The sequence below is a fragment of the Anomalospiza imberbis genome, chromosome 7 (assembly GCF_031753505.1).
Source record: "Anomalospiza imberbis isolate Cuckoo-Finch-1a 21T00152 chromosome 7, ASM3175350v1, whole genome shotgun sequence".
NCBI classification, from domain to species: domain Eukaryota; kingdom Metazoa; phylum Chordata; class Aves; order Passeriformes; family Viduidae; genus Anomalospiza; species Anomalospiza imberbis.
In genome coordinates, this window is record NC_089687.1 from 26,405,834 (window position 1) to 26,430,462 (window position 24,629).

Below are 24,629 nucleotides of genomic sequence, written 5' to 3' on the forward strand. Positions count from 1 at the left end.
GCAGTGACAGCAACAGAACAACTTTATAGCATCTGCCTTTGGTTCTTTTTGCCTTTTAAGTGGTTTATTTTACCACAACTTCTAAGATGCAGAAGTCATGAAGAGTTAAATCATTTAGAGCTGGAGCATTAGCTTTTATTTCATCCACTCTCCTACTTTTCTAGAGTTAAGGAAGCGATAAAGGGGAAAAACCCCATTGTAATCTCTTTATGTTTCCCCCAAAGTTAAACATGGTTTGATTTCAGACAACAGACCTTTTGATAGAACAATTTTGATGCTGGAGATTTCTGCAACTTGAATCAGTTTCAAAAATTACATTTGATAAAAAGACAGTGAGACACCCTGTATGACTCTATTCAGATATGAAGCAGAGGTTCAATATGCAGAACAGAAGTACAATCCTTGCTCTATCAGACCCAGTGATCAGACAAGACCATCAGAACAAGAAGCCAGTGAAATAACACAACTGCAACTTCATGCTTAGGAACAAGTGTATTGAGTAGAAACAAAGGGGAGAATTGAACAGCATCAGTGGCTTATTAACAAAGCAGAGAGTCAAAAGTCATCCTTATGACTACCCCTCTGTGCTTTGTAGATATGAACATCCTTAATGGAATCATAGTGGACCTCGGACACAGAGAAATGTTCTCTCAGCATCTTCAAGAACTTGAGGTCCCGCTCATAGCGGATACGGCAGGAAAGGAGAATCACCGTTCGCTCTGAGCACAGGTGCTCCAGCGTCTGAAGCAGTTCTGCAAATGTTTCTTCCAGATAAACAATGTCTGCACCCAGGATTAAGTCAAATGCTCCTGGAGAGAAGTTATCCAGGTCTTTTCCCCACGTCAGCTCCTTCACCACCGCTCTGGGACGTAGTTCAGGGGGTAAGTTTGCCTGCACATTTGACTCCAGGAACTCCAGCGCTGCCGCCCTGTCTGTGATGGTAACACGGGCACCTAAGGGGGACAGGAGGACATGGCTCACACTCACAATCCACATCCCTCAATACAGCATGTGGAATACAATGCTCTAACTCTAGCAGGCTTCTTAGTTCCTGTTAAACATTAACAGCTCCCCTGAGCTGCATGATTAAAAACAAACAAAGAAGAAAACAAGCAAAACCCCCCTGACTACAGACATCGTATCCGTCATGAGTCACTAAAGAATATAAAGTGTACTCTACGTGAAGATTAAGTTGGGTAGGGAAAAAAAGCCATATTTTCTGGTGCTTTTTCTTAATGCATTAAAGTCAAGGAGTTACTTCTGGCCTTTCCATATGCAATCAAAGAATAAATTACAGGGGGTGTTACAGTTAACCTGCTCCAATTCCATGTTTTTCTGTAGGAGAGAGGCAGCTAGAGAGCCTCTTTCACAGGTCAGACAAAAGTTATACCTGTGTGATTTTCATGGTATGACTGTATTTTGTCCAACTATTTGTTTTGTTTTTATTATTTCAATAGGCATCTTTCACAACCACTAGAGCTTTGAATCAACAAAGTTAACCTGGGAAAGACTGCACAAATTTAACACAGTACCCAGTTCCTGCTCCAGCCACAGACAGATCAGCAGCAAATCACTTCATTTCTCCATGCCCTGTCTGCAAGACAGGCTAATAAAAGGCTTATGCAAGCTCAGAGAGTGGTTTCTGTCTGTAGCTTTATCTGCATCGGAGGACAAGTGGAAGACTTCGGGAAGCACAGCTCTTGCTCCCTGGAGGGGAATAGCTGCAGAGCTGAATGCTGCTGAGCTGCCTGCCATGGCAACAGGCATCAGCCTCAACAGGGTCCCGCCATAAAGTAAACTGCAGTGGCACCAGCACTACAACAAATACCACAGCAGGCTCTACCAAGGAAGATGACCAAGAGAGAAGAACCATCACAGTCCACACGTTCAGCTTTGGTGCTCACTTCTACACCAGGCATGTACATGTAAAAGAGCTAGTTTTACTACAGTTGTGATTTGCTTTAAAAGAGCTAACAAAAAAGCCCTTACCTAGTAATGTGACCACTATTCCCAGCAATCCAGTTCCAGCTCCCAGCTCAATCACAGACCGATCCCTGAGATCAATGCCTTCCATCTCCAGATAAGCACACAGAACCACAGCCTAAGCCAAGAGACAAGGGCGATTAAGCACAGGGTTTCAGTCATACTGAACACAGGGTTTCTGGTTTAACCTGAGAGAGAAGGTTATGGGAAGGGTCAGGTGCTTCAGGTCTGCGGCAAACTTTGCTCAGCACCCCTCCGCCTCCTGTGTGCACCTGTAGTCTTTTCATGCTTTATGGAAGTTTTTTATAGAGTTTTACGGAAGACTCCTACTGGCAAAAGGAAAAAAGAACCACAGAGTTTACAACTGGGATGTGGTAACTGCTCCATGAATCCCCAAACATAACAGGAGGTAGAAAGAGTTGTATTTGGAAAGGAAAAGTTGTATTGGAAAGGAAATACAATAGTTGTATCTGGAAAAAAATTCCTCAAAGGAAATTTGAGGGGTTGTCAAACACTAGTGAATGAACACAGTATTGCAAAAGTCCAGAATAAGGTTTCATAGTATCTTGTACGGTATTTCAAAAGGTTTCTGCACAACACTGGTATGCCCTCAGGAAGGACACAGGGAAAGAAACTAATGACACTTCTAGCTGGCTGTACGTAGCATGTTATACGTTACATAGATCTTGATAAGGACCTCTACCACAGCAAGTTCTGTCAAAGCTGATGTCCAGAAAGACCAGAAACCCAGTACACCTATTCATTTGAGAAGTTTGCTAAAAATGCTACACTTCTTCTTTTAAACTACAGGTAAAAGTGCAATTTGTGTGTGGACTGAAATCCAACCCGATGGGAAGCCCTTGGCCTACAGCAATGCTGTGAGCGACTGCCCTGTGGGCTTGGACCCACCACAAACCCCTCTGGCGTGGACGGTTCTTATTCCTAAAATAAAGTCTATCAGCAGTCCTGCTTGAGGCTACAAGCAGTGGGATCTGTGCTGTGCTCTGAAGGGTGCCAAGCTAACATCACCAGCCACTGTAAAGAAAGGTGAGAGTTATCCAGAATATTTCCTGTATTGGGCACTGGCTGTGCAGGGTTTAGGTGGTGCATCTCCCTTGCATTCCTGCAGCATCTCTTATGGGGGAAGAGGGAAAAGTAAAGGACAGCTTAATGTATTCTTTCCTAACATTAAAAAATAATAATAATTAAAAGCCTTCCCTTTACAATTCTACGGTAAATAATTTTCTACGGTGAATCTGAAAGCTCGACAAGAGCCACGGGAAGCCACCGACTGCGGAAAAGCATGAACACCTACCGCGTCCCAGACCACGGCCGCCACCCCCAGCCGCCGCCAGTCCTGCTGGAGGCGGATGGTGCGGCTGGCGAAGTGGAAGGTGGCCGAAGGGCTGTGCAGCTGCCGCGCTGTCCAGCCGCCTCCCTCCTCGTAGGGCACCAAGGCCATCCCGCCGCCGGCTCAGCGCGGCCCCGGCCGCCGGCTAGGCCCTGCCCGGGCCGCGCTCCGCCCCGCGCCGCGGGCAGGGAAAGGCCGGGGGCCGCTGCGGGGACAGGCCCGGCCCGCTCCGCCCGCGCCCGGCCCGGCCGCTCCGCCCGCGCCGCAGCCCCGGGGCCGCCGCGCAGCGCCCGGCCCGGCCCCCGGCGCCTCAGCCCGGGGCGGGCGCGGCCTCTGCGCAGCGCCCGAGCGGGAGCGGCTGCGCTCAGCCGCCGAGCCGGGGCGGTCACTTCCCGGGTACGCGGGGCTGGGCTGGGCTCGAAGGTCCCCGGAGCGGTCCTGCCCCGCGGCCGCGGAGGGAGCGGGGGCCAAGGCGGCGGGGAGGCTGTGCCGGGGCCGGCGGCGCCGGGAGAGCCCCGGGGCGGCCCGAGGGGAGAAGCGCCGCGCTGCCTCCTGCGGGAGGCCGGGGCCCGGAGGGGCTCCTCGCCTCCTCGCAGCCACTGCCATGCGGAAAGGTACGGGGGAAAGGTCCCACGCCTGTGGGACATTGTCAGCTGTCCCCGCAGCCTCCCTGTGGTTCCAGCCTTGGGCTTTTACTTCGGGGGGTTTGAAGTCGGTGCCCGAGAAAGGCATTTGTGCGGCGCAACCAGCCCCGTCCTCCATTGCTGGCACGGAGAGCAGTATCTCTGCAAGTGCTCATCACAGCCTGGAAGCGCTCCCTCAGTCGCTGGGTAGGCAGCGCAGACACAGCAGTTCTGCAGCTCAGTCGAGCACTGACCAAGGCAGCACAGCCGAGGCTGCTCTCGGCTGGCCGTGTGGCGGAAACGCTCCCCGGCGCTGTTTGTGCAGCGCTGTTTCTTCACCTTTGGCTCCATTTAATCTCTTGTTTGGCAAAACAACTCAGTGCTCTTCTCCTGTGTTACTTGAACTAGCTCCAAAGACTGCTAAAGGCCATGGGAGAGCCGGGGAAGTGTCCTGGCAGCACTCAAGCTCTGGCTGCCCGGAGGCACTGCTGCAGGTCCCCCACAGAAAGGCGCAGTGCCTGCAGCCACGCTCCTCAGCCCCTGAGAGGAGCATGGGGCAGCAGGGGCAGGGGACACATCTTCTCTGTCCCATCTCGAATGGCTCTGTGCCCTGACAGCTCCCGGTGACACCACCGATGGAGCAAGCCGGTCCCTCGAAGGTGGGGACCGTAACCAGCTCCAGAAAACATCCCCTCTCTTTTCCACAGGGAGCGGCAAATCTGTCTGGCAGTCAGAGGCAAATGTGGTTACATCTAAAAGCTGTCAATTTCAAGAGAGTGGCTCAAGATTCGTGAAAACCTCTGTGGAGGATCATTACAGGTTGCACAGGGGTAACAGAGAGTTAAAGCTGGTTTTTAGGGTTCTGCTACTGTAGGAGAATAGAACCTGAAATTTGCCCCAAACCAGCCTCTACTTGCCTTACAGCAACTCAGACTTCTCCCTATAAACATGCCAGAACAGGTGTGATGATACAGTTTTCTGTGGTTTTATGTCCTAAAGTGCTGGTCCCTTGCCACTATTCCTGCTTTTGAGAGTTTGAAATTGCTTGTGCTATTACCTCGATTATTTTTTTTATTATTATTTATATAAGCAGTGTGGGAAAGAAAGCCATGAGAGTCATTACATTTGAAACAAGAACTCTGTTTGAATGACTATTTGTGTCACCTACACTCTGCCTAAACTACACCAGCAGGCAAATAGAGGGGAAACTCCCAAATGGCACAAAGCTTCCACCTCCTGCACCATATGCCAGCCCTGGGATCTCCAACGAGAATATGGAAGAGGGTGGCAAGGGTCCAGTGCTCCCAACTGCCTCCTTTACATCCCCAGATGAGTTTTCTTCCCCTGCAGTATTTCATAAGCCCTAGTGTCTGGCTGAATAGCAACTAGAGTAAAAAAGGCTGCATGTGAAAATATATTGTTCCTGAAGATGATAATGCAGTGAGTGCTTTTATCCCAATAATGTGATTTTGTTAGTCATATATCCCTGAATATCTCAGGAGCGCAGCAGGTTCTCTACCAGTCCTGCCCTGCTTCCCAGAAGTATTTCCCCTTCTTACCTGATAAAGTTGCTGTGATACTGAATTCCATGAGCCTTAGACAGAAGATCAGAAATTACTTTCCAGATCATAACTGGACAGTGAAGCTATTAAGAGAGAAGCAAGTCCACTAGAAGTTTAGTAAGGGCCCTGATTCCCCAAATTCATTCAGAGCCTGTATTTACCTTCTCTTCACCTTTTCACATCCATTTTCTAGGAAAATGGAGTACCTGGGTATTATAGTGGCAGAGAGACATGCTTGGTTTCTTCTACCTTTCCTGACAGTAAAAGGATAAGGAAAACACAACAACACAGAATTGTGGCTAAAATAGATGTTCAGACCTGGAATGCCTTTCTTCCAGCAGGGCTAAAGCTCAGCACAGCAGTGAAGTGGTGAGAATGTAGCCTGGTTTGGCTTTTGAGCACTGCAGAGGGCTGTAAGGACACCTAAGCTGCAGGTAATCTTGCAGAGTAGGAAACAGCTGATTTTAAGGTAAGCAAGAATGATTTAAAGTATGAAGAAACACTGATTCAAGTCCATTCTACCTCATTCAACCGCTTGGTAAAGCAGGCATAACGTAGCCAATTATGAGTAAATCCCACCACCTCGGATTTGGCTAAGCTGCTCGGGGTGATTAAGAAAAAGTGTTTAAGTGCAATGGTCCTTGAAATACTTAAAAGATCAAAGAAGAAAGTAGGTAAGATAGAAATGAGTACAAATTATTTTTAATCTATGCTAATATAACTCTCTTACTGCAATCTTCTCTTTGCTGCTTAGTAGTATGTAAAATCCTCTCTTAAAAATGAATGTGACAGTTCTTGTGGTAGCTCTGCAGACACTGGACGCACTGCATGTCTGCGCATGGATTTTGGAGACATCCATGATGGGAAAATACTGCATCTCTCACACAGTCTCTGGTTACCAAGGCAAAGGCAGATATAAATAGAAACAATCTGATTTTTTAAAAATTCTATCTAGAAACCTGTGTTGTTGATAACCCTCTGACAGCAATGCCTTATTCCAAATGGTTCTAATCTACATTTGTGTGGAAACTTCTGGCTTAATCCTTTCCTCCCGAAATAAACGGCAGCTACTTCTGGTTGTCATTCCACTGAAATATGAAAATTGTCTTGGAAGTAAAGTCTGGACAAATATCTGTTTGTCTAAGAGCTTTCATCAACCAAATGAACAAGAGCTAACACAAGCTTGGAGGGAAACTCAGAAAAGAAAGCAGTCCTTCTCCCTGTGTATCACTGTAAGTAGCCATTCAAATGACTAGCACTAAAATGATTTAACAAGTTTTACATTTTCATCTTCACCAGTAGAAGAATCTTCCAGATTCTCCACACCAGTAAAATAGATGGGGTGGTGAATCACTTGCTGTTAAATACAAAGGGAATAAAACAGAGATTAATTTGGTTGATGACAGCTTGCAGTTGCAGAATCAAGACAGCCTCAGCTTGAAGTGATTTGAAACTCATGGGGTGAATTAAAAATAAAAACTTCTGTTTCTGCAGAAACTGATGGGTTATCAGTAGACCTTAGAACTTGCTGCTTCTGCAAGATCCTTGCAGAAAAAAGTGAAATCTTGAAATAAATGTCTAATCTAGCATTTAGTTTCCTTTACACACAGAGTTACATTAAACAGTGGAAGTAATGATCAAAAATGTAAAGATGTATAATTTCATAAGTGCTTGAGTTGAAACACAGGAAGTTTCTGGAACATCTGAAGAGGGAATTGTTCCCATCAGTAATACTACATTTATGCCTTCAACCTTGCATCTTGATAAACTGCCATATATAATCACCACATTTATTAAAATGATTTGTTACAGAAAGATCACTTAGTTTTTAGTAGAATTACATGAGTGAGCTCTCAAAGGCCTTGCAGGTCTGAAAGCTGACATTGTTCTGAAGTTTTAGTTAAGGAACAAAAAGCAAATGGAGTAAGTTCTTCTTCACAACTAACCACTGGATTTCCAGCTGCACTTCATTTGCTGGAAACCTCCCCCACTTTCAGATGTTCACAGACCTACAGCCTTACCCACATCGCCAGCTGCTGAACTTGCAGGCCACGAGATGCCAGTGTTGGGTCTTGGGAGGGGAGAGTCCATAACCCACAGAGCAAGACTGACACATGAGCAGACGTGGGAAAGGCGGCTCCAGCAGCACTCCAGTGCACGGGGCTGTGGTGGGGAAGTGGAACAGACATGGGGCAGGGGAAATGCTACAAAAACCTTCCTTTTGTGGAGTCTGAGTATAGATCCAGAGGCTTAACATTAGGTGGAGAAATTTATGATATGCTCTATAGATGCAGTGTTTTGCAGTTTGAGAGGAAATTACAGTGCAAGCAATGTACTGTATTAATTTAAAACTAGTTAACTAATTTTAAACAAATTAAAAACAGTTATATGGACAGGTAGACAACAGCTATAGCATTCATACAGATGCAAAGGCATTTACCTCAGTGCAGCTGTTACCCTTTTAAAAGAAGGAAGAATCCAATCATATGAAACATGTGGGGGATTTGGTATTATTTCTAATGGTATTGTCAGTGTTTCTCTTCTTGAGTCCTTAGAAATAAAATCCATCAGACAATAGAGAAGATGGAAGGGTTGAGTCTAAGCAATTTCAGGTACCTTAAAACTAAAAGGGAGGGCCCCTTAGCACCACTGTCCAGGCTTTGGTGGCCCAGAGTTGGAATTAGAACTGCAGAAGGTTGCCCTAAATAAGCTTGCTGCAGGACTTAGACATGCACAGTTAGACTTTTCTGAGAACAAACTATTGACATTAAAGTTTGTGTTAAAATACTGAAAAGCATTTTCCTTTTCCACATAAGAAATCTGTATTCCTGGCCTGCAGTAGCAGCTATTTCTAATACTAGATAAATCAAAGTAGTGGTTGTGGCAGCCCAAAGTACAGCTTTGCAGGCCTCCGTCTTCGCTCCAGCACATCTCAAATTTTCTTCTCAGGTACTAAGCCTCCATTAACATGAACTTAAGTCTTTGGTAACTGTCAAGCTGGTTTCATTTTACCTGAAGACAAAACAAAGGTAGAAGCAGAAGAGAGAAGCTAAGATAAAGGTTTACTCCCACACGCCTCTGCTGTTGGTATCCCTGCAGCGATCCAGATGCTTGCATGCCAGCCAAGCAGCTTCTGCATTGCCTGTAATGACATCTTAGATTGCAGCAAAGGCAAAAGGAGGGATTTAATCAATGACAGCAGCACTGCAGTCTGTCCTTATGCTATCTAACACAGCTCCTCAGCCCTGGTTTGCTTGTATTCACTGCTAGCCAAGGTAGTACAGGAGATTTAATAGTGTGTGAAACATTAGGGCTACTAAAAATTCACCTTGGGTATTCTGAATAACCTCCATGGTTACTTTTCTCCCCCAAACATTGGAATATTCTATTTCCCTAACTACTGTTTTGCTCAGGGATTTTTCCCTTAAATGGCTGTAGTCTTACGTTACTTGTCAGCTTCAGAACACATCACACATGCCACATTTTTGTCCTGTCAGCTGGTGGTGGTTTTCAAAACAGGATGCCAATTTTTCCCCTGATTATTTTCAAGTGAGACACAGAAGTCTGAGCTTTTGTTTTCAGTTGGTTATACAGGTTCAACCTGGTGATTCATTCTTCCTGCAGCCACATTTCCAGGAAAAGACAAAGCCCTGGCTCTTCTCCAAGTTATCCAAGTAAGATCAGAAAGCATTCCTCCCCCAGCTGTGACACTTTCTAAGAAGAGAGAAATTGAACAAAACACATCCCAGAGTTGGTGTCATCACCCTGCAGACAGCAAGGAGGTGCATGGCCTTGGAAAGGCATGTGCAGTACCAAGTCAGGGTGAAGAGAACAGCAGAGTTTACTGGATTTAAGATTCTTGGCCCTGTGAAGCACAACCAAGTGTGTGCAACAAGCCATTCTCCATTTCTGGGACTGATGGTGACTGTGAAGCTGTATGGTTTACGGGAAATTCTGCAATTTCATTTCAAGCCTTGTAGAAGACTTGAATCTTCTTGTTGCAGTTGGTGTGGACAAGAATATGTGCTTGGAGTTGGGAATTTTTCAAGAGTTATTTCTCATAAAGAAGCTGGTAACTTCAGCTTCAGACATCTCCTCTTAGGGATACTGCTGCTTGCAGAAGAAGGGAAGCCTGGTTTTGTGTAATGAGGCAAAGGACGACAGGGTTGTGTGGTTGTGAATGCAAGTGCTGAGATTTCAGAGAGGGAGTTAAATAAAAACCTGCACAACTCTGCCTACGAGGAACCATCACAGGAAACATAAAGACTTGTCTGAGAAGTGCAAGCAGACAGCAGCTCACATGTACTCAGCAAATAGGCCAAGTAAAGACACAGAATTACCTCCCCCTGTAAGCCCACAAGCCAAAACACAGCTGGTAGCACTAATATTAGTCGTGTCAAGCCTGGTAGGCTTCATTTATTATGCATCCTGCAAATAATTATACATATAGTTAAGTTTATAGCTCAGAAGCTGCATTTAGTGGTTGGCAGGGTGTGCTCCTCACTTGGAGCAGTTGGCAGGGTATTGCTCCTCTGACCTCATTAGACTAACATGAGGAGCAAGTCTGGTCCTTGTATATTCAGAATGAACCACAGGTCTTTCTAACCTCTGCATATTAGGAGCAGAGGTCACTACTCCTTTGGCTGTCATCACAATCTGATTTAGGCTTTGTTTCAAGATGCTGTCTAGCCTTCCTTAAAGCCTGTGTGAAGTCCTACTGAAGTTTGCAGCAACTTCCTGAGAGGGCTTAAAGTAGGATTCGTTCCCCACATTTTTGAGTTACTTTGCTTTCCCTTTTGTGAAAATTAAAACACAGGAGGGTTGCTGCCCACTGGGTGCCCTGCTCAAAGACAAGGGGTTATAATTGAGAGTCCCATGGCACACACCTCTCTTTCTGGAGCAGGAGGAAAAGAGGTTGAATCCCAACAGTCCGTAGTAAGCTATTTTCAGCTCAGCCATTCATTATTGCCATGATCCCCCATCCAAAATGCCTGCTTATGCAAAATGTGGATCTAGGTACGTGCTGCCCATTGTACATCAAAGTAACTGATTTTTGTAATAATGGAAACTGTCTGATGATTCACTGGGGTAAATCAAGCAGAACAGTAGAAAGATGAGACAGAAAATAGGAAGAGAACCAGGACCAGTAATAAATCATGATAGAGGGTGTTCAGTGTATTGCTGCAGCAGTTAGTCAATAGAATGTTAAGCTGCATAAATAAAAGATAATGTGTTTCATTTCTGCAGGGTGTTGCTCAGACTACATCTATTAACAGGATCGCCTGGTTCTGCAGAAAATACACACAGCAACAGGTTTTGTCATATTATCCTGGTAAGTCAGACCTGAATTAAGGCTTTAAGAGTTACTTTGTGAAAATGGAGCAGGAAATGAATATTCCTCATCACTGCAGCTAAATGAAAACATGCACAGTTATGGAAAATTACTCTTTACTGCTGTTCTGAGGTATGTGGAAGCGGAAACTTAACTTCTGCTGGAATGACAAGGAGGTGGGACAGTTTGCTGTTTCTGTGACTTCCAGGGATTAAATTCAGCTTCCTCTTGCTTAAGACCTACATGAATAAGTCCTCACAGGGAAAAAGACTACTGATTTCTTTCCTCCCTCTGCATGTTTGTATAAATCCTGATACTCTACAACAGCACTAGCGCAGGGGAAGAGCAGCTTTCATCTTTCCCCCTTTGCAGAATTATACACTGAGAACAAGTATGAAACCCATGGGAAACTTCAGCCTCTGATGTGAAGGCAAAACCTTCGCACCCAAACAGCACTGAGGCGCGTCACATACTCCAGCCACTCCGAGTTCCCAGCATTTTTCACCTCTTGGTACAAGTACGTGGGGTTTTGCCTATTGGCCCCAATGGCTGGGTCCTGGTGCTCAGCTGCCCAGTGAGCCACACTTGCTCACTTCCTCACCCTTGAACAAGGATTTTTCACTGCCCAAAACCACAGCTTTGGCAAAGGATTTCCTTGAGGCTGCTCCAAAGCGGAGAGTTAGCAGAGGTCCCAGCTTGCTGCTGGGATCCCCGAGGCACTTGCTGCAGCTGCACCTCCCTTTGCCGAAGCCAGGCAGCCCCACAGCCCACGGCTGCAAGGAACAGACGGACCTGGCTTTAGGCGGGGACACTCGGCATGGCTGCTGTCCGGCTGAGGGGTGCAGATTTGCCTGTGGCTCCTACCGCTGCTCTGGATGGAGCAGCTCACCTCCATCGGCGTGGAGCCCATGGAAGGAGCCCAGCCGAGCAGCAGAAGTGCAGCTTGCTCAGCCTCTCCAGCTTCTGAAAATAGTCAGCCAGGTGCAAAGAGTGAGGGAAGGTATTGCTCTTCTCATGCAAGAGTAAATTTTGCCAGTTTTGATATTAAATAGTGCAGATGGAAGCCAACTCTTACTCTTGCTTAAGAATTAATTACTTCAGTAAGTCACGCTAATCCTCTAGCTTCTCTTTTCCCACCATCCTCACAAAACATCAGTGGGTGCAATGCCAGAGGGAAGAAAACACCGGTCTCTCAATGATTATTTTTCATGAAGCCCCTTTTTCTCCCTGTGGCTCAGGTCAGTCTCCTCTTCTACCCAATGGTTAACCCCTGGCCCTTCCTAGAACTGGGAGCAGGACTGGCTGGCCTACAGCTTTCTAAGCAGAGTGCAGAGGCTGCAGAGGGACTTCAGTTGTGGTTCAAGAAGTGCCGAAAGCAAATCTTCCCCAAGGCCCTCGTGTAATCCACAGCAAGGTCAGATTCCTCTGCAGTAACAAGGCTTTGCAAACTGTCAGTAGCATGTAGACAGGCTTAGCTAACACAGTTTAGAAAAATTGCTGGTAAGTGAAAAGGTATCATTCATCAGTCTGAGGGAATAATCCCCATATAAGACTATAAATCATTTGGTTTGTCACTTTATTGTGCCTGGGATTAAGTTGTACAAATTTTGGAAACAGCATCTCTGACTTCCTCTCTTCAAAGTCAAACACATGGTTTGCCCAAAAACTCCATGTTTGTCATCACATGGGAGAGCCAACATGAGGATTTTTCCTACAAAATTGAGTAAAACCCCGAGCCTGCTTATCTTTGGAATAACTGCCAGCATGACAGCAGAGTTTTGTAATACTTTTGTGTGTTCCTAAGTCTTCTGCAAAGTCATTCTTCTTATCAGGGGCCAGAGTTAAATTTTTGTAGCGATAGTGGGTTGTTTCATTGCGGAACAACGCATGTTTATCAGGGCCTCTGACTGCTGTGGGTATCTCGCCCTCTAATCCATCTTCCCTGGAGTGTATTTGAACATTCCAGTCCTCTGAGGAGCTCTCAGGTAGCTGAAACTCAGCAAGCAAACACGCAGCTGCTGGGGACTCTCAGTGGCCCCTGGGGATGCCGGCGGCCCCGTGCAGTGCCGCTTTCCCGGACTGCCGGCAGGTACCGCGCACGGCAGCGAACTGAGCGCCCAGCGAGCGGCGGGACGCGGCTCTGCTGCGGCTCTGCCGCCCCGGGGCGGGAGCCCTTCAGCCCCTGAAAGGGAGGGGAGAAGCCGCACACGAGCTGCTGCGCTCGCAGGAGCTGCGGCGGGGCTGCCGGCGGGGCAGCGCTGGCGTTGTGGCTCGTGTTCCTGCGCGGTGCAGTGGCCGCTGTCCCCCGGCTGTCCCCAGGCTGTCCCCCGGCTGTCCCAGGCTGTTCCCCGGCTGTCCCAGGCTGTTCCCCGGCTGTCCCAGGCTGTCCCCTGGCTGTCCCCAGGCTGTCCCCCGGCTGTCCCAGGCTGTTCCCCGGCTGTCCCAGGCTGTCCCCCGGCTGTCCCCAGGCTGTCCCAGGCTGTCCCCCGGCTGTTCCCAGGCTGTCCCCAGGCTGTCCCAGGCTGTCCCCCGTCTGTCCCCAGGCTGTCCCCCGGCTCTTCCCCGCTGTCCCCAGGCTGTCCCCAGGCTGTCCCCGGCTGTCCCAGGCTGTTCCCCGGCTGTCCCCATGCTGTCCCCAGGCTGTCCCCATGCTGTCCCAGGCTGTCCCCAGGCTGTTCCCCGGCTGTCCCCAGGCTGTCCCCCGGCTCTTCCCCGCTGTCCCCAGGCTGTCCCCGGCTGTCCCGCACGGCCGCTCCCGCCGCGCCCGCAGCACGTGCACGCCCGGCCAGCGCGAGCCCCTCCGGGGGCGGGCCCGAGCGCGCGGCGCCGGGCGGGCGTGGCCGCGGGGGCGCGTCTGAGGCCTCGCGGCCGGCGGTGCGTGCGCGCGTGCGCGTAGGGAAGGCGAGGGGAGGGGGGGGGCGGAGACACGGGCCGGGGGAGGACGCGGCGGCGGCCGCGTGATGCGCCCCGCGCCCATTGGCGGAGCGGCCGTCACGCGGCGCCGCGGCGGGAGGCGATTGGGCGGTGGCGGGGCGGGGCCCGGGCTCCCCCGGCGGCCGCTCGCGCGAGGCCTGTGCTCGCCGCGTGCAGGAGGCGGCGGGGCGGTCGCGGGGGCGGGCGGGGCCGCGCGCGGCCGGGGCGGGGGCGGAGGCGCTGAGCCCGCCCCGCGCTCCGACCCGCCCTGCGCCCGCCTCCCCTCCCCCGGCCCAGCCCGGAGCCGCGCAGCCGGGGCCCGGCCGGGGAGCTCCGAGCTCCATGGGCAACACCGTCACCTGCTGCGTATCCCCGGACGCCAGCCCCAAGCTCAGCCGGGCTCGCGGCGGCGGCGGCGGGGCAGCGCCGGGGCCCGATCGCTGGGCGGACGCGTACCAGGCGGCGGCAGCGGGCGGCGGCGGCGGCGGCTCGGGGTCGGCGGAGGCCGAGTCGGGGGACTCGGATCCCGGCGGCGGCGGCGGCCCCCACCTCCAGCACATCAGCGACCGGGAGTTCCCGGATGGTGAGCAGCGGGCGGGCGGGGAGCGCCGGGCACCGCATCCCTGTGCCCTCGGTGCCCCGCTCCGCCCGGGTGGGCACCCGGGGGCCACTGGCGGCCCGAGGCGCGGCCCCTTTGTCCGGCGGCGGGGGCAGCAGCGCGGTCCCGCCGGCCCCGCGGGGCTCGGCGCCCGCCGCGCCCCAGGCAAAGTTCCCCGCGGCTGTCACGGCGCCGGCACAGCCCCGGCGGGTCCGGGTTCGGGCCGGGACCTCCGCCCGCGGGACAAGCCTGGGGCCGCTCGGCGACTCCCCGACCGGGCCAGGAGCGCCTCCCCTGCCGGGAAGCGCCCAGCGCTGCCCGGATCCCGGAGAGGGGGTCGGGGAACCGGAGGAGAACGTGGCACAGCCCCCGGGTGCTCCTGCCTGAGGTGGAGAAGTCTTGCTGCTCCTTTCTCCTTAAGTATGGAGTCGTGACTCGGTCGTAGTGTTCGGGCAGATCGCAAAAGCTGCTGCATTTCCAGTCTCAGTTGAACAGGAGGAAGGAAGAGGGTGTGTGGGGAGTAAGGGAATTAAGAATTACAAAGCTTGTGTGCATATGACATCACCTTGGCTGGACGTGAGTAATTTATACTCTGGCTGTGCAGGGTTGTAACTGTGGACTCATGAAACCGGCGTTCCCTGTCGCGTAGCTCTCGGTGTTCCTAATTTGCTTTCCTTGGACTCGTGTGTGCTGCTCAGATTCCTGGCAGTTACACCCGGAGCACCGGTACCTCACAGACGCGCTCTGTAAGGCATCTCCTCTGAGCCGGGAGAGCTGCAGGGCTGTGCTGCGGCAATTCCCGGGACATGTAACAGGTTCGGGGTGCTCCTGTCTGGCCGGGCGCTCACGTGGTGCTGCTGCAGCCGCACGGTGCAGTCTAGCACCTCATGATATTTAAAACTTAGTTTAATTAACAAGCGTCTTGCTATTCCCATTCGCAAATATAACCACACCTATGCGAAATATATTCGCTTGGAAAAAGAGAGCCTGTGTGACATCTTTAATGTACAGTGCATACAGTAACAATAGTCGCTGTAATCCATACTCTTCTTGAACTTAAGAAAATTTTTTTGCTAACAGACTCGCTGCAGAAGAGTGTGAGAAGACCTTCCGAAATGGAATTATTTAACTTGCAGAGTTCTGCACAGCACCATATGGTGCAGCTGTTCCAGAAATGAGATTGAACAGTCAGCCCCTTGGAGCTCCTCTGAGACAGCTGTGCAGTAGTAGAAATTATGTTTGCTGCCTAGGAGAAATAAACCTTTATTTTTGCAGGAAGATTATTACAGAATTCTCTCAACTCACTAGGGGAGGAGGAGCTAAACTCTCTAAAGATTCTAATAAGCCAAGTAAAAATGCCTAAGCTGAACAAAGCTCCTCAGGAATAAGGGTTGTATTTGTTTGAATCTTTAGTATGTGATCATTTCAGCTGTGCTAAGTAACAGATTTAATTGTAAATTCATCCATGTTTCAAGACTGGCCTTGAAGTAGAGAAGTATTACATTTTTTTGACTTTGCAAGCCTGAATAAAAGTGTATAGTCCAAGAATAAGATACTAGCTGTCTATCACAAATTTTACTTTTGTGGCTATAGAAACTTGAGTCTTGAGGCAGGAGATAATCCTAAAATTAGAGCTCTATAAGTGGTATATGTTTAAGATCATTTTAAAGATCACTTTTACAGTGATGTGTGGTTCGCTATTGCCCTCCAAAGTTGATCTGCTGCAAGTGATAGATTATATTTGAAGTTTTCTGATTGATACAACTCTTTAGGGGTGCAGAAAGTATCAAAGTTTGATACTTGTATTAAAATTTCTGGATAGTCAATCTTAGAAGTAAAACTCCTTGTGTTGATTTTTGTATGTTACAAAGCACTCCCTGGACAGAATTGAAGCAGTTAACTTCAAAATGTAAAGCACTGTTTGTGCAGTCTGAAATCAAGTGTTATGACACAGGCTTTATTAAGAAGTTAGAAGTGAGACAGCTATCTGTTTGATTTAATACCTCCATGAAAGACTAAATCTGTAATACACCAGATATGCCGGTCTATTTAAGAGGAATATGCTTATTCCTCTTAAACTCTGGGATGTAAAAGCTGTTGGCATACCCAAACCATGCAAAGAGCCTGCATGTTTCTGTGCTCTTGACTACTAGAAAGTATTCATTTCATTTTGGGGATAAAACATATTTCTGTAACTGATTATTGTATAATATCATAGGCTAGCGAAGATGCAAACTTACTATAAAATGGGAGGGAGGCTGAGAACCTACTGACTGCCCTTTTCTTGAATCCTTTGGCAGGGAGAAAGGAGAAAGCTGCAAGGAAAAAAGTCAAGATAATTTTGGCTATTTTTGTTCCATGCTACTCAGTTCTAGGAGTTTCTAAGAAAACAGCTAAATATATCAGAAAGCTAGCATCCTAGTGGGATGGAGATGCTTCATTCCTTACATTTCTACCTCTGTGTTGTTTGTTGTTCTAAAGTGTTTTACGTACTTTTGCACTTGTTTTGCTAAAATTGAATGTTTTGGTTGTATCAGGAATGCAGAAGGTACCAACTGAGCTTTGGATTTTTTTGTCTTGTGTTGTTTCATAGCTTTGTGTTGCTCTTCCATAGCAAGTGGAATGTGTTCCTCGCACATCTGTGCTCTTAAGTGAGGATTATTCTGTAGCTTCTCCAGCACTCTCCTTAACAGGCACTACTTTCCAGTCAGCACTGCTTAGATTGTCTGTATTGATCAGAAGGAAACAAGAAAATTCTCACTTTCTTAAAATGGACAAATTACAATGTGGTATTTATGTATGACAAAAAAGTCAGTGGTAGGTGGAATGGAGGTAAAACACACAGTAAAACTGAAAGCTTCATGTTTCAACAAAGGTTAATTCAAACAGGAAAGGTTTGTCAGATCCTCTACTAAGAGAATTTAAAGCATGACCTTGTATTTTATGGCTCCCAAGACCCTGAGCCATAACATGTTTGGTGCACACTTTCTCCAAACGAGAAATAAGCCTGTATTTGTGATTTGATAAGCTAAGGCAAGTTGGATTAAGTAAACAAGGAATAAACATAACTTTGAAAACAGAAGTTTCTTCTGAATAGGTTGATGGCTTCTGCTAATATTAAATATCAAAGTCTGCCATGAATCTAAAGCAGCTAGTTGACTTTTCAGCTGAGCATTAAGTGTTTCTTAAATCATCAGTTCAACACAGTTTGCATTGGCCAAAAAGGCTTTCCTATCTAGTTTTAGTAACTGTAGCTCTTTGATCTTAGTGTGCCATTTGGGCTGTGGTGATTGGATTGGTGTTTGTTTGGGTTTGTTTGGTTGTTTGGGTTCCCCCCCCCCCACAAATGAGTGTCTGCTAATCTTTATTTTGGGCTTCCTTTTTATTTCCCTGAGATTTTTTTTCTGGTTATGTGGGGGAAGAACTTCTTATGGCTGGCACTTTCTTGCTAGATCCCTATGTTTAAACATAGATCTACTTCTTGAAAAATTCTTTGATCCTTGGATAAAACTAGAACGAGACCTTGCTTAGCAGATGTTTCTCACTTTCACTTGAAATCATCTTCCTGCACTGCTGCTGTTCACTGAGTTTGAGCAGAGGTTTGCCTGATTCCCTTGAACCAGAGGAAGAGTGTTGCCCTACTGGAGTGGTGGGACAAAGTCACCTGGTACCCTCACCTGAAAAACTGGGGGACGGAGAATGACAAGGGAAAAGACAGTCAGGGATAAGAGGGAACAGCAAATGGGATCAGGAGAGGAGCTAATCGGGATGTGATCGTCACACACTGGTTAGATGGGAAAGCAAATGGAAGAGAACTTTGAAGAGGAGAGTTAATAGGGATGTAGTAAGTGAGGTTTACCTGGCCAGTGCCTAGAGTAACTCTGGAAAGCTTCAGGGTGTGTGCATGCTGCAGTTATTAAACAGTGTTGAAGATGAACAATTATTTGGATATATTGATTGTCTGTAATCTGGTTGTCTGTAACAGCTTGTCTATAAACCACCTTGCAGAAGGTCTAAATACTGTTCATTTGTTTCTCTTATATGATTTCATTTTATTTCAGGCATGTGAGTGGAGGTTTTTTCCTGGTTTTTTGTTTCTGGTTTTTTTTTCTGAGTTTGAGATTTGTTTGTTGTTGGATTATTTTTTTAAATCCTAGTTAAAATGTTAGTTAAGTTAAAACAGTTTGGTGCAAAGAATCAGCTTTTTGATGCCAGCAGTTTCATCGCAGGGAAGGTTTAACCATCTTCTGTTGGTCTTTGTGCCTCTCTGTATGAAGGTCTGTAGCTGCATAGGTTGACAAATACTGTTGTCTGTTTGGGCAAACATGGAGCCAGAGCTAAAAACCAAATGATGATGCTCTGGTACCTTTTCTTAGTATTCCCTCTATTTTTTTCCTTGTTGTTACTGAGTTTTTCACCTTAGACTCAGTCTTAGTTCCCCATAACTGTCAATGTCCCTTTCCAAAAACTGACTAGACATTCATTACAAAGGTATTTGTAGCAGTTGCAGATAGTCTGTGATCTTGACAAATAAGAAGTATTGGACTTTCTGTAAGCCTGAAACACCTTCCATGTTGTTACCTTAAGAAGCTTGATGCCATGGCCTCTAGAAACAATCTGTGAAGTTCCTGCAGTGGAAATGACCGAATCGCAAAGTCAGGAACAGCAATGAAATTTACCTACAGAACTGGGAATTTGAAATAAAATAATTCATCACTGCTGTATAGTATTTGTATTTCTGTTTTTGTGCTTGGATGCTGCTGGCAACTAAAGAATCCTCTAGCCTTTTTTTTCCTCTTCAGTAAGTCTTGGAGACTTTTGCAACAAGCAAGTAAACCTTAGGTTTTTAAGAGTAGTTGGTATAGAACATATGTACATGAAGCTCATGTGGAGGGAGACTGATTTGTGTTTCTGGTGTGTTTCATCAGGCTTTCAGCATAACAGGTATTGAAAGGAAATATATAATCAGAGGGGTTTGATGAGACTTATAGAACTAAGGAAACTGAATTAATTTTAATCTTAACTTTTTTGTTGTTTTTTTTAACTGATTTTGTGTGACTGACCTCTAGCATCCTTATATTCTGCTGGCTTTCTTCAGGAGATTTGCTGTTTTCCCTCCTACCTGCAGGGTAGATGTTGTAGAACAACAGAAGTTCTGTGGCTAGAAGTATGTGTTCTCTCAAGTGTGATCATTGTGGTGAGGTCATACCAAAAAGCTGACTAACAGGGCAATGAACTCTTGCACAGCCAACAAAACACAAAACCCTACTCCTCCCAGATTCATACTGCACATTAAATTAACATTTCTAGCCATGTTTCTTCCACATACAGAGAGAAGGAAGAAGTTACTGTGGGAGGCAGGAGGGAAATTCTACCAAACATTAAGAACCCAGACCTTGCATCTGTAGATTCTTGCCAGCAAGTTTATGATGAGATTTTTAAACCTATCTGTTTTTTTCTTCATTACATCTAGAGTTTGAATGTGCACTTTTATTTCACTCATTAGAAAAATAATGTTTTCAGAAGCAAACTCTGAATGTTTTGATTTCAAGAGATAAGTGAGGATGGTAATGATGTAAAAAATCTTGGTGCGATTTATTTAAATGTGTAGTAAAGCCAGATGAATAAAATTGAAGATCTTCCTTGCAGGTGATGTGAATATCAGGATTACCTTAACAGCTTACACAAAAATCCCCTGTCAGCCAGGTAGCATTCTGCAGTGTTTGATGAGCTGTGTCTGTATAGCACAGCTTTGCCTCTGTTTGGAGTTCTGAAAGGGTCTCAAATTATTGCAGTAATCAAACATTGTTGATTTTTTCCAGTGTGAAAACTAACTCTGGCTTGTTATGAAATGTGTCCGTCAGGCTCAGATAATAAACTGCTGAATGCCAGTATATTTCAGACTAAAACAAGTTTTTCTGTAAAGCTCTTGGACATGTTTTGTTACGTGGATAGTTATTTTTCTTTCACAGAACAAACTGCATGTAAGGTCCAGGCTTCATTTGAAGTTTGCAAATGTGAACAATTGGAAGAGGTGAAAAACGTACCACGTGCCAGTCCATCAGGTGGCATGTGACACCAGCAAACACTGCAGTGTGTCTTGCTTCGGTCACCTGCAGGCACAACCTGAGACTGGAATTTCTGGTACTCATCTGTTCTGCTTTCTGAACCATGGCTTGGAAGTGAGGCAGAGAACATGTGAGGAGTGTTATGGGAAGGCTTTCCTTACGCCTGCTGTTGACAGCATGGATCTAAGATTCTAGAATTTGGTTACTCTTTAATGTATACCAACTTTTTTTGCTTGGTATGCTTTGGTAGTTTTGGTTTTTTTGGGGGGGAGGGGGTTGGGGGAGATTTTTTTGGGGGTTTTTTGTGGGTTTTGTTTTGGTTTTCGTTTGGTTTTGTTTTGGCTTATTAGTTAGAAAATTAGAGCTGTGGACTTCAACTTTAACCTCTGGTAATAGTGAGTTGTGTTATGTGTGAAGGTCGGTGTGGGGAATAAAAAGTGACAGCATAGAAGTAATTCTTTCTCCTTGTCCTTTAAATGGTCCTAAATTAAATGCAGTACAGGAACACATCCCTAACAAAATGTTAGTTACTTCTACGATCTAGCTTGTGAGCTACTGTTTTCCTTCTAGTTCAAAGATAAAAATCTTAGGGGCATCTTGTTTACCGCTGTTTTAACTTGTCCTGCTTTTGCTGTGGAATCTGGGGCACTCCTGATACCCTGCCTTGGCTAAAATCTGTAGGAGTGCTTATAACCCTGGCAGGTACATCAGGAAACGTGTGGAAGCCTCCTGGGCTCCGTTTGGTCCCAGAAAGGGAGGGTGGGTGTTGTGTTGTGTGGAGTGGAACAGATCTCTCGGCCCTGTTTCCCCAGCAGGGGCTGTGAACGGGGTGCAATAGCATCATGTTGGGATGATGTCCTGTGGAGGCTGTACAGAGTGCTGTGGATGCTCCTGCACTTTGGGAAATGAAAGAACATGTATTCATATGGTACTGATTTTTTTTTTAAAATCCACAGAAGTTAACAAATTACTTAAACCCTAGGTAATCTCCAGTATTTAATATATATCTGTACTTTTGCTTTCTAAAGTCTTCTGATTTTAATAGCAAATTTGAAATGTTTACTGTGTCAGTTTCTTCAGCCCAACTCTGCAGTGTGGTATAAAAGAGCAAATAATTCCTTTCTAATTAAGAGAGCTTTTTCTTTATTGAAGCAATTTCTGCATAGTTCGGAAACATCAGTGTGTACTTAGATATGTGCTGGGTATTGGTAATGATATTACTGTTTCTGTATTAGTGCCATAAAAATTAAATGACAGCTATTAAATAGCTTTAGAATATCCCTCTGTGTCTATTGTGTAAATTCACAATATTTAGAAATAATCTTTTAACAATCTTTCAACAAGGAGGGTTGCAAATAGAAATCAACCTATGCGTGCTGGGCTCTCTGGTGCATTTGGAGTGGCTGGGACAAAATAAAACAAAGCAGGTTAAATGTAGAAACTAGAGTTGTAACTTTCCTAAAAGGTTCTGAGAAAATAATTAGAGTAACATAATTTGAAAGAGAAATAATTGTATATGAAATTATTGTTAGGAATAACAGACTTTCTGAAATTAACTGGGAGGTTTGCTCATCTAATTTGTTATAATTTTTACATCTCTATTGAGAGTGTTAAGTGGCTTGCATCTTTACAGCATAAGGTAATGAAATATAAGGGAAACTCAAGCATTAGTCACAGCTAGTAAGTGATTGAGCAAGTGACAAAATGCAATTTACAGCAAAGAGATTATTGTATTATTTAATGCTTTAAAGTTGTGCTGTATCAGAACGTTATTGCTGTCTAGCAAAGCAAAGGATGGGGCTAAAACTGTTAAAGGAAATGCAATAGTTTATTGTTCCGAAGTAGTGAAATTGTCAAAGGGCTGATACTTAGTGTCAGCTTTATTCACAGGATAATACATGTAGCACAATGCAATGTGTAAAATGTGTTTGTAATAATTAGAAATCACCCGTGGAGGTGTGTAAACTGTAGATAAGTAGCTAGCATTATAAATCCCTAAAACCTACACACATTCTTACATGGCATGGATAAAAGTAAAATCTTCATGTGGATTTTGTGTTGTGGAAAGGATGCGAGATCTTGAGCTAGGGCAGAGGATTGCCTTTAAAGTTGATGTGATCTGCCCTGTGGGGGACTGTGTGCACAACAGCAGTAGAACAAAAATGTTCTGGAGCTGTTTTCTTGCTTTTTAGATCATCCTGTATTCCTCTCATTTATCTCATTCTTGTTTCTGCATGTTTTAATTCCTATTATTCCTGTTTATCCTGTATCATACATGCTTTTTTTTTTTCCTATTAGCTTAGTGTGAAGCTTGATTTGTCTGTCATACAACTTCTAATGCAGCTCCTACTCAAGACTTACCCTTACCTTCAGGGCTAGTATCTTGGCTTTGGACTCATAAGTGCTACCAGGATGAAGTGCTAGGAGTTATGCTTGGTTGTGAGTCAAATTGTTTGCAGACAGATTTATCTCTTCCTCTGCCTTTTCTTTTGCTGTTTCCCATTAAATTTTACCTCTGCTCATGCCCTTATCTGTCTCTTGCCTTATGTTTCCTTCAGCTGTACTGCTGTTGCTTTTTGGTATTTCATGAGCAACACTGGCAGTTTAGGACGAGCAAATCACATGACTGCTTTTTCCATTGCTTGGAAAAAACCACTGTCCAGGGAAAATGGCACAGGCAGGATGGTTAAAATTCTCTGGCAGCTTGTAAGGGGAAAGCTACAGAGAGGTGGTCTGTTAAATGCATCTTTCTTTGCAGTCTCTTGCCAGACCAAGGCAGGTACACTATGTCTGCTCGTGCCATGTTATCCTGGAATAACAAACCCAGCTACAGTTGGTTTTGATCATTTCTGCTGGGATTTTGTACTGAGAGGATGTGTTTTGGACTATTAGTACCTTAACTCTGGTTGTATAATCTGTGTTGTGGGTTTAATGTGCTGTGGGTTCTGATACACCTGGCTTCATCCAGCAGAAAGCTCCTGGTGTCTGGCGGAGCCATTATGGAACTGGAGCCAGTGAAGTCCATGATCCTTTCAGTTCCGTTCCTCACCTTAAATGTGTGGGTCTCCTTGGTTCAGGGGGTTGACTCATGTGGCCTTGTCAATTTTGTGTCATCAGTGCATGCTGCAGTGCTGTGGATCTTCTTGCCTGAAATGACAAGAAGACATTGCAGACACTTCTTGTCTGGGATGAAAGTTGGTTATGTTCATTCTTGTGCTTTTAGTCCTAGACCTGATTTCTAACATGTAAGACGTGTGGATATATGGCCTGGCAGAGCACAAGAAGAGGCAGAAACAATGTAAGAAGTGTGCATTAACAAGTCACATGGTTTCAAAGTAAATCAAAACCATAGGGAAGTCAAGATAGTAGTGTATTTTTAATGAGGTGAGGGAGGACGGGTGTTATCCTGTACTGTCTCTTCCCTGGGAAAAAAAGCATCTGTCCTGTTTGATGCTTATCAGTGACCTGGAGGAGGTGATGGAAGATGCCCAAATTGCAGATGACAGCCAACAGTCAATGTGCTGGAGGCTGTTTATTCAGAGGGACCTGGACAGCACTGGGCCAACACCAACCCTATGAAATTCAGCAAGGAGAAACATGGAGTCCTGTGTTAGGAGTTACTGACTTCAGTTGCCTTTTCATTCAGTTTTCCTGTGCTTTTTCCTCCCCAGTTTTCCTTGCTGCCTTTCCCTAAATATGGCCCAAGACTTGCACAGTCCTACAAGCTCTTCCATAGTGAGTCTCATAGCTCTGTAGGCATTAGTCCCCCACATGGGAAAGGTGGTCTAGGGTCTATGGACCCTTATTGGAAGTCTTCAAGGCTCAGCTCAGTAAAGCCTTGAGCAGCCTCATGTTCTACCAAAAGCTGATTCTGGTTTCAGCAGGAGGTTGAACTGGAGACCTCTGAGATCCGTTCTAACCTGACTTACCCAGTTATTCTAAAAATTAATGCTGAACTGTAAATAAGTAAGTTCTGAGTTGTTTGCTCTGTTTGTATCATAACTTGCTGATGATAATCTGTATTTTAAGTCTGCGTATTGCAGTCTTGTTTGGCCTGTTGATGATACTTCAGTTACTTGTACGCTGGCAAAATACTTGCACTTCTGAATTGCTGTTTGTGTTGGGTTTGTTTGTTAATGTAGTGCTAGCATTAGAAGCTGTATACTGTCTCTTAAACGTGATTTTGTTAAATCAGTGTT

At 46.1% G+C, this 24,629-nt stretch overlaps 2 protein-coding genes across 3 annotated transcripts in view; one reads left to right on the forward strand and one right to left on the reverse strand.

Moving 5' to 3' along the window:
• Positions 1-473: 473 nt before the first annotated feature.
• METTL21A (methyltransferase 21A, HSPA lysine) lies at positions 474-3,543 on the reverse strand. Its single transcript, XM_068196171.1, has 3 exons — positions 3,299-3,543; positions 1,990-2,101; positions 474-953 (listed from the first exon to the last, which is right to left on the reverse strand). Exons 1-3 carry the CDS (start codon positions 3,443-3,445, stop codon positions 556-558), a joined length of 657 nt encoding a protein of 218 aa, XP_068052272.1. The 5' UTR covers positions 3,446-3,543; the 3' UTR covers positions 474-555.
• A 4,980-nt stretch (positions 3,544-8,523) lies between these two features.
• Positions 8,524-24,629, forward strand: part of CCNYL1 (cyclin Y like 1) — a 38,396-nt gene continuing 22,290 nt past the window's right edge. Inside the window, exons 1-2 of one of the 2 annotated variants that reach the window (XM_068196165.1) lie at positions 8,524-9,867; positions 10,767-10,851. In XM_068196165.1, coding sequence (XP_068052266.1) covers positions 9,820-9,867; positions 10,767-10,851 — 133 coding nt within the window. In that variant the 5' untranslated portion in view covers positions 8,524-9,819. Of the gene's footprint in view, positions 9,868-10,766; positions 10,852-13,908; positions 14,348-24,629 lie in introns of those variants that run through there. The other variant, XM_068196164.1, reaches the window with a different exon arrangement.